The sequence below is a fragment of the Camarhynchus parvulus genome, chromosome 29, assembly GCF_901933205.1.
Source record: "Camarhynchus parvulus chromosome 29, STF_HiC, whole genome shotgun sequence".
In the NCBI taxonomy this organism is placed as follows: Eukaryota; Metazoa; Chordata; class Aves; order Passeriformes; family Thraupidae; genus Camarhynchus; species Camarhynchus parvulus.
Window position 1 is genome coordinate 2,625,689 of NC_044599.1, and position 9,152 is coordinate 2,634,840.

The 9,152-nt window shown below is 57.7% G+C and overlaps 1 protein-coding gene across 1 annotated transcript; it reads right to left on the minus strand.

The window, feature by feature from the left end:
- Positions 1 to 5,208: 5,208 nt before the first annotated feature.
- AQP5 (aquaporin 5) lies at positions 5,209 to 8,863 on the minus strand. Its single transcript, XM_030967120.1, has 4 exons — positions 8,416 to 8,863; positions 7,001 to 7,162; positions 6,688 to 6,771; positions 5,209 to 5,867 (listed from the first exon to the last, which is right to left on the minus strand). The coding sequence occupies exons 1-4, from the start codon at positions 8,776 to 8,778 to the stop codon at positions 5,682 to 5,684; spliced, it is 795 nt and encodes a 264-aa protein (XP_030822980.1). The 5' UTR covers positions 8,779 to 8,863; the 3' UTR covers positions 5,209 to 5,681.
- Between the last annotated feature and the right edge of the window lie 289 nt (positions 8,864 to 9,152).

The following is a 9,152-nucleotide window of genomic DNA, read 5'->3' on the forward strand; positions in this document are numbered from 1 at the left end:
TGTTCTGGAGGAACTCAGCCCGAAACCTGGCTGGAGCAGCTGGGGCAGCTCCAACACCTCACCCCAGGGCTGCAGTTTAACAAAATCCCCTCCTTGCCTGCTGGGTTCTTGCTTTCTCCAGCCTGGGAAACCCTCTCAGCTCCAGAGCTGACCTTTCCCAACAAACCCCCTTGCCAGGCCAAGCTCGGGCCTGCAGGGCGCCTTTATCTTCCCTTCTTATTACCCTTGATTTTTATTGATGCCATCACCAGCAGCCCTCAGAGGAGCCGCCTGGACTTTGTTTGGAGGGTGATTAAGAACAAACAGATCCTGGAAAGCCGAGGCAAAACCTTGAGCAAGAGGAAACTTGGCAGCGGGAAGAGCCGCGCCGCTGGCACCGCGAACGAACGGAGTCCCCAGGGAGGAACCTCCATTTCCACGGGGTGCTGAGGCTGAGCCCTGGGAAGGGTGGGTGGAAACAACAGAGGGGTTTTCCCTCAGCTGGGGCTGTTTTGGGAGGGTTTTCCTGGCCTCCTCTCCTTTCCCCACGGCAATCCCAGCAGAGGGCAGCAGGAGATGCCCTCGGCACCCTCGGCTCTCCCAGAGCACCCAGGGCAGGGGGACACCTGTCCCCTCCTGGTGCCCACCTTGGGACACCTGCTAAAAACTCCCAACTCTTCTGGCTTGAAGGCTGAAGGAGTTGGAACTTATTAGAGTTGAGTTGGGAGTTATTAAAAGCTAAGTTGGGACTCATTGAAGTTGTTGGGATTTATTAAAGATGCCTTTTTTGGGCTGTAGGAGTTGGGACTTATTAAAGTTGGGAGCTATTAAAGAGGCATTTGGGGGGCTGTGGGAGGTGTTTAGTGGGAACAGAAGCACCTTTGGAGCTCCTCTTGCCCTCCCTGCTCTCTGGACATCTCCGGCCCTTCGCCTCCTCAATGTCCTGGGTGTTTTTTGGGCAGGTCTCACCTTTCCATGAATTATGAACACACTGGGTTCTCAGTGCACTGCGGGGACCAGGCAGGGCACTGGTGGCACTGGCAGCACCGGGGGGTGCCCAGCCTGACCCCCAAATCCCCGTGAACCGAGCCAGGGAGCGAAACACAAATGGCAGGAGGTGCTGCTCAGGCGGAGGCCGTGTTCCTGGCCGGGGTGACAACAGGAAGGGTGGCTGCTGTCCCTCGGTGGCCTGGGAGCTGTTTCCTGGCTCCTAACGAGGGATCTCATGGCACAACAGGCTGGGCAGAGGCTGAGTAGGAGGAGGAAGGCTCTGGAGGAGGTGGGTGCTGGCACAGCCTGTACCATGACTAATGCCAACACCCAGGCCGGGCTCTGCTCCTGGGACACAGCTCGCTCCTCTCCGGTGGCATTTCAACCCTGGAAATGCTCTGGAAATGTCAGGATTTGCAGGAATAAAGTTTCCTGGTGTGGAGCCTCGAGCTGTGTTCTGGGTTCTTTATTCTGAGTTCTGGATTCTGTTCTGTGTTCTGGAGTTTTTGTTCTGTATTCTTTATTCTGAGTTCTGGGTTCTGTTCTGTGTTCTGGGGTTTTTGTTCTCTGTTCTTTATTCTGAGTTCTGTTCTGTATTCTGCGTTCTGTTCTGTGCTCTTTATTCTGAGTTCTGGGTTCTGTTCTGTGTTCTGGGGTTTTTGTTCTGTGTTCTGTTCTGTATTCTGGGTTCTGTTCTGTGTTCTGGGGTTTTTGTTCTGTGTTCTGTTCTGTATTCTGGGTTCTGTTCTGTGTTCTGGGGTTTTTGTTCTGTGTTCTGTTCTGTGTTCTCAGTTCTCTCCTCTGGCTCAGCTGGTGCTCCTGAGCTGCTCTCTGCTTGCTGGGGCTCTCCAGAGCAGCCCTGGAATTCCTCCTGCAGCAGGGAGGTGCTCCCTGGGCTTTCCCAGCTGCGATTCAAGCCCCTCTGTGATGCTTTTCCCCCTCTCTGGGATTTCCTGGGGTATTTTCTCCTCATCTTCCCAGCGAGCTGGGCTGAGCTTCCAGGTGAAACCAGGCTCTGCTCTCCAGGACCTGAGGATTGAAGGGAAACATTCAGGGATGCAAAGTGGTTGGAGCTGGGAGCAGGGTGGAAGGGATGTGCCCCAGATGTGGAGCTCTGTCCCTGCTCCCTCCTGGACAGAGCTGGGCCTCACCCTCTGCAAGGAGCAGAAACAAAGAAGCTCCTGCATCCCACAGAAAAATCCTTAACTGGGCCATTTCCACTGAATTTTGCTTCTTCCCATGGCCCTGGTTCCTTCCCCTGTCCAGAAAACTTGGGGTTCAAGGAATTTAAATTATCTGGTGGAGATCTTTCTTAATTAGACTTAAATAAACCTGAAAGCCCTTTGATGTATTTAAAATGTGAAGTTTCCAGACTGCTGCAACCTGTGAAAATCCTGGGCTTGTCTTCCCTCCAGGAAAAAAAAAAAATCCAGTTTTTAAAGCTGAGCAGTGATTACCTGAGGATGGAAAAGGTACTCAGGAGTGAGGAATTATCTGTGAAATCTTCTTAGAGCAGAGCAGCTGCTCGTGGGCACGTTCAGGGAATAACCCTTAATTAGAGCAGAACCACCCAGGAATGGTAATGAGGTGCCTTTGGAGTGGTTTCACCTGGTAAGAAACATTTAAATTAGGGTAAGAAAAGCTGGTGATAAAGTGTAATTCACCTTTTCATACTCCAAACGATGGGAGAGGTGTGGAATGGAATGGAATGGAATGGAATGGAATGGAATGGAAATTAAACTCCTGTTTTAGGGAGAAGCAGGAAAACCAGCACAGCACTGCAGGTAAGTCAGTGTGAACACACAGGTTTGTACCTGGCCTTGCTGTTTCTGCTGAAATAAAGGTGATTTTTTCCCATGAAAAGCCAATTTCTGCTCAGGGAGTGAGCGGAGCACTGCTGTCTCCCAGCCTTCCAATCTAATTAAAAGTGAATCTGAAGGAGCTGGAATGTTAAAGAAGTAGTAATAATAAATTCTCCATTGGTTTCCAAGTGCTGCTGTTCCCATTGCTGGACAGGTGAGGATAGGTGGGAGGCCCTCAGTCCTTTCCCAGCCCTGCCCTGGGCGCTGCCCTGGCCAGGTGAGGTCACGGGGTTTGCTGGATGCCAAAATTGAGCCGGGGTTGAATTCACCTCCCTGCCTGGATCAAATCCTCAGGGCCCAGGGAAGCTGGGGGAGAAGGAGCTCTGGGCTCTGTTCTGAGGGGTCCTGCTGGGCTCAGCTGCACCTGCCCTGCCCTGGGGTGCCATTGACCCCAAATCCCCCAGGCAGTGCCCGAGCTGGGCTCAGGGCTGGGCCCTGGGTGGTTTTTGTGCTGACACAGAGCTGGAGCTGCAGGAGCCTCTGATTCATCCCGGGAGGGCTCACACCCAGCCCGGGCTCCTTCCCCTGCTGTTGATCACCTGGGGGGGCTGGGCACACCTGGGGGAGCTGTGGTGGTCCCCTGCTCTGGATGGGGTTCAGAGCTCCAGAACCAGGGGGATGGCCAAGATTCCCAATTTAGGGGGGCTGAGTGCATCCTTTGGGTGCATCCCCAGGGTCCTGGGGTGCAGGGGAGGCACACGGGGGGATGCAGGTTTTGGGGGGGCTGCCCTGCCCCAGCCCCTGAGAGGGGGTCTCTGGGAACTGCTTTAATCTCCCCAGGGCTGGTGTTCTTCTCATCCCCCATGGGAAGGTGGCCGAATATCCCTGAAAAGGGGAAACTGAGGTGTGGGGGGTGCTCAGCCCATCCCTGAGGACACTTGGGGGGGTTGCAGGGTTTAATTTCCTGCCCTGATGCTGACCCAAAGGGCTCTTCTACCTCCCTTCCTCCTCCTGCTTGTCCCCAACCCCTTCTGGGGACAGCTGGGGCAGTGACAGTGCTGTCCCCAGGCTCAGCCAGGACTGCAGGTCCAGGGGTGCCAAAATCCAGGGGGGGCTGCCCCGGCCAGGGCTGCAGGACCCTCGGGGTGGGATGGAGCTGAACCTGGGATGGGGGAGCTCCCGGGGCAGAGCCTCCCCCAGGGTGGGATGGAGCTGAACCTGGATGGGGGAGCTGAACCTGGATGGGGGAGCTCCTGGGGCAGAGCCTCCCCCCACTTGGGGGGGTCCGTGGGGAGAACCTCCCCTGGGCAGCAGGAGGAGGAGCTGGAGCTGGGGTGGGTGTCCCTGTCCTGGTGTCCCTGTGCCTGTCTGGGTGTCCCTGTGCCTGTCCTGGTGTCCCTGTGTCCCAGTGATCCTGTGGTGGTGTCCCTGTGTCAATGTCCCTGTGCCTGTCCAGGTGTCCTTGTGCCTGTGCTGGTGTCCCTGTCCTAGTGTCCCTGTGTCTGTCCTGGTGTCCCTGTCCTAGTTGTCCCTATGCCGGTGTCCCTGTCCCTGTCCTGGTGTCCCTGTCCCCGTGCTGGTGTCCCCGTGCCGGTGTCCCTGTACCTGTGCTGGTGTGCCTGTTCTGGTGTTCCAGTCCCTGTCCCGGTGTTCCTGTGCCTGTCCCGGTGTTCCTGTGCCTGTGCTGGTGTCCCTGTGCCTGTCCTGGTGTCCCTGTCTGGTGTCCCTGTGTCAGTGTCTGTCCCTGTGCTGGTGTCCCTGTGGTGGTGTCCCTGTGTCTGTCCTGGTGTCCCTGTCCCGGTGTCCCTGTGCCTGTCCCGGTGTCCCTGTGCCTGTCCTGGTGTCCCTGTGTCAGTGTCTGTCCCTGTGCTGGTGTCCCTGTGTCAGTGTCCCTGTCCCGGTGTCCCTGTGCCGGGAGCTGCTCTGGCAGAGGGCTGTGGTAGAACTGGAAGAGCAGGGCCAGAGCAGAAGGTCAGGTGAAGGTGTGGGTTTGGCACAGGTGAGGGGCCGGGGAGTTGTGGGTCACTTTTTGAGGGCACCCACGGAGCTGTCTGGGAGAACTGGTACGGCTGGAGTCAAACCGGCCGTGTGGGAAGGGCTGGAAGCCCTGAGGATGGAAAAGGTGAGGATTGCTCCTGCTCCTTCCAGCCCCAGATGGACTCCCAGCTGCCCTGCACCTGCTGCTCTTCCCCACTCCAGCATGGGCACCCCCTCATCCTTCCCAGCATTCAGGTTTTCCCCTCCCAACCCAGCAGCTCCCACAGGATCCAGGGTCTGAGCCCTTGCTATTTCCCTGACCCTCTGGGATGAGTTTGTGTCCAGCTCAATCCAGTCTCCCTCCTAAACTTTGAGACTTGATCTGATTTGCACCCAGGAATTTTTTTTTAACTTTCCTTTATTTGCAATAAATAATAAACTATAATACAAAGATCTCAACACAGAATCCAAAAAGTCTCGTTCTTTTGGGAATAAAAAGGACTCCCAGCACCAGGAAAGGTGAAAGAGTATCTACGAGCAGCCCCTGGGCTGGGGGTAGCTGCATCCCCCTGCCCTAAGCAGTTGTTCCCCTTCCCCCAGGTGTTCCCATCCCTGGGCCAGGTGAGGTCCTGCAGGTACCCTGGTGTGGGGTGTGGGGCCCTGCCAGGGTGCAGAGCTGCACCGAGGGTGCCAGGGCCTGGCTGAGGGGCTTTGTGGCTGTGGGGAAGCTGGAGAGGTTCTAGAGCTCATGCAGGGGTTCTTTACACACACAGAGAGCCCCCGGCCTTCCGGCACCCCCGGGGGCTGGGATGGGAAGGTTTGGATGAAGAGTCAGCAGCTGCAGCTGGGTGTGGTGGTGGCCTGGCTTGGGGCACACACGAGCCCACGGGTGGGCCTTCCTCCCCTCCCTCAGCCTTGCTTTGCCAGCTGCTCCTACGGTGGTGTCAGCTCCATGGACTTCTTCCTCTCCTCCCGCTGCTCCTCCCACTCCTCCTCGGACTCGTAGGTGCCCTTGATGATGGCCACCCTGTCAGACATGTTCATGCAGTAGGGCACCAGGATGTAGAAGTAGAGCAGGGAGGCCAAGCAAGCCCCAAGGATGGGCCCAACCCAGAACACCTGGAAAGCAACAGGGACGTGGTGAGAGCAGCTCCTGGGACTGCTGCTCCAGCTCTGCTCATGGCACATCCATCCATCCCCTACCCATCCATCCATCCATCCATCCATCCATCCATCCATCCCTATCCATCCATCCATTCCTATCCATCCATCCCTATCCATCCATCCATCCATCCCTATCCATCCATCCATCCATCCCTATCCATCCATCCATCCATCCATCCATCCATCCATCCATCCATCCATCCATCCATCCATCCATCCATCCCTTCCTGCCATGCACAGAGGATAATACCTGTTCCAGAGACTTCCTGGGCTGAAACCCCCCAGCCTGTGCTCACTGAGGGCCTAACCTGCTCTGTAAGTCTGGGGCTGAGCTTGCAGGAAGTGCTGGGTGAGAGGAAAAGCCAAGATGGGCTCCTCCGTGGGCTTCCTTCCCCTCAGATGATGCACCAGTGGTGCTCAGAGGGCACCACTGCTGATTTCTGTGCCTGGAAGTGTCCAAGGCCGGGTTGGATGGGGCTTGGAGCACCCTGGGATGGTGGAAGGTGTCCCTGCCCATGGCTTGGGGTGGGACTGGATGAGCTTTTAGGTTGTTCCCACCCAGCCTACCCTGGGATGGGTTCATTTCTGGCTGGCTCTGTGCCTGGGGATTCATTGTTCCCAATGCATCAAGGGGCAAAACCTCCCTCCTTCTCCAGCCCCTTTTAATCCCTCCTGCCTGGGGTGGGCTCTGAAACCTCCACCCCACCATTCCCGTGGCAGTCCCTGCTCTGTCCCCACATGGCCCCCACTTGTCCCCAGTGCCACCAACACCCACCCAGTGCGCGGGGCTGAACCTCCTGGTGACGACGGCGGGCCCGAAGGAGCGTGCAGGGTTCATGGAGCAGCCAGTGAAGTAAATCTGGAGGTGTGGAAAGAACCCTGGGTTAAGGAGCAGATTGGAGCCACCCTTTGGGAGCAGGAACTGAGGTGGCCCCTGCTGGTGTCTCTGCTCCAGAGAGCTGGAGATGACCCCTCATCACCAAAGACCCCAAGATCTCCTGTGTTTGCTCCTCCAGAGCAGCTCCCTCAGGACCAACTGCTCGAGGGCATTTTGGGAAGCTCTGTGCTCGCAGGACCCCCACACTCACCCCCACCAGGTGGCCCACGGTGACGGAGAGGCCGATGGACAGCGCGGGGGAGCCGACGCCGCTGCGCCGGTTGTCCGTGGACGCGAAGATGCAGGCGGCCAGCTGGAAGGTGAGGATGATCTCCACCACCAGGGCCTGGCCTGGGGTTATGTTGTTGTTGAGCTGGAACCACGAGAGTGACAATAATTAACCCTCCCAGGGCTTAGCACCACCGGGAGGGCTCCCGGGTGCTTTGCTGGGAGGTTTGGGAGGGTGAAGTTGGAGGAGAAGCCCCCAGGGTCCCTGCCCAGCCCCTGCTTGAGCTCCCTGCTCCTTCTCTGAAAGGAAAGAAATGATCTTTCTTTCTTTGCAATTCTCCAAGATCTGTCTCTCCGCCAAGCCCATCCCTTCCCTGGGCTCTCCACATCTCTCTCCACTTCCCTGTCTCCACAACACTGAGTGCTTTCCCAGCAAATCCCTTTTCCCTGCATTTCTTTGATCCTTGCAGCCTGTTGTACCCTGCACTTCGTGGAGCACCTGCCCAGGAGGATGAGGAGCAGCTGGGATGGGATGGAGGGTGAGGGTTGGGATGAAGGTCATGGCCTGGGATGGGCTGTTGTGTCCCAGTGACTCTGCGCAGAACCCTGGGGACTCTCAGGGGAACTCGACCCCTCTGGACATGGGAAGGACAAAGTGACCCAACCCATCACAGCTCATTTTTTATGTAAATCTGGCTTGTTTGGGATGTGGAACCTGTGGAATGAGAGGCATTGGAGCTCCTGATCCCACAGTGAACGTCTGTGCTGCCCCCAGGGGTCCAGGCCTGTCCGTGGTGGGAGCAGCAGCTCCACCGCTCTCACTGCAGATGTTCCCCAGCACTGCCCCGAGGGTTTCAGGCTGTGCTTCATTCCTGCTTATCTCAGAGGGTTCTGCTGTCCCCCCTGCCTCCCCTGGGAGCAGCCCCCACTGCTCGGGGCCCCTCGACACCGTCCTGCCCTCGCTCCTTCTCCAGCTCTTGCCCACCGCTCTCCCCACCCGTCTCCGTTCCCAGCTCCCCCAGGGCCCTGGTTCCAGTGGGCTCCTGCTCCCCCTGCCCATACTGGTCTGACTGGGCTCTGCTCCCTCCCTTCCCCCTGCTGCTGGCACGGCTCCTGTCCCGCGCTAATCTCCAGGCGGAGAGGCTGCACTCAGGAATATCTCAATGGTGCGGGTGACTCACGGGGCCCTCAGGACAGAGGAAGCCCTCATTACAGGAGGGAAAAACATCCCACTCATCACTCGCACAATAAAGCCGTCATGTCAGAGCTCGGCTCCGCTCCCGGCCCATTCCCAGCCCGCCGTGTGTGCGGGACAGAGCGCTGAGGATCCATCCCCACGGACTCTCCGGTGCCGAGGGGAAGGCGAGGGAAGAGGGGAGATCCCGGGCAGGGACTCACCGCGTTGATGGCCAGGTTGCCGCGGGTGTTGGCGGGGGTGACTCCGTAGAGGATCCCGGCGCCGGCGATGGCCCCGACCAGCTGGGCCACCACGTAGAGCAGCGTGCGGAGCAGGGAGATCTGGTTGCCCACGAAGAAGGCGATGGTCACGGCGGGGTTGATGTGGGCGCCGCTGATGTGGCCGAAGGCCTGCACCAAGGTGCCGATGGCCAGCCCGAAGGCCAGCGCGATCTGCAGGATGCTGGGCAGCGCCGACGGCCACTTCAGCGCCGAGCCCAGCCCGATGAAGACGAAGATGAGCGTGCAGAGGAACTCCACAAAGACGGCTCGAGCAAAGGCCAGGGTTAGTATTTCCTTCTTCATGGTGGGAGCAGGTGGCGGGCAGCCAGGGAGGAAGAAAGTTTAGGATTGCTCTGTGTTCGGGCTCTGGTGTGTGCAGCCAGGTGTAGGGCCATACCTATCTATATATGCAAGAGCAGCAGGAGCTGTGTTACAGGGTGGTGGGTGGAGCCAGGGGATTAGCCAGTCCTCCCAAATTACCATGTGAACCTGCAAAAGTTTCCACCTGAAAACGTCTTTGGAGCCTCTTGGTGAACCTGTGACTCAGATATTGGTGGTATTTCTCTCCTTTCCCTCTGCAAACAAAGAGCCCCTATAGGGTGTCTCTGTGGTCGTTGAATAACGAGGTTGCATAACGAGGCTGAGCTCCCTCCTTTGCTTTTGGCTTTTACTGCCTC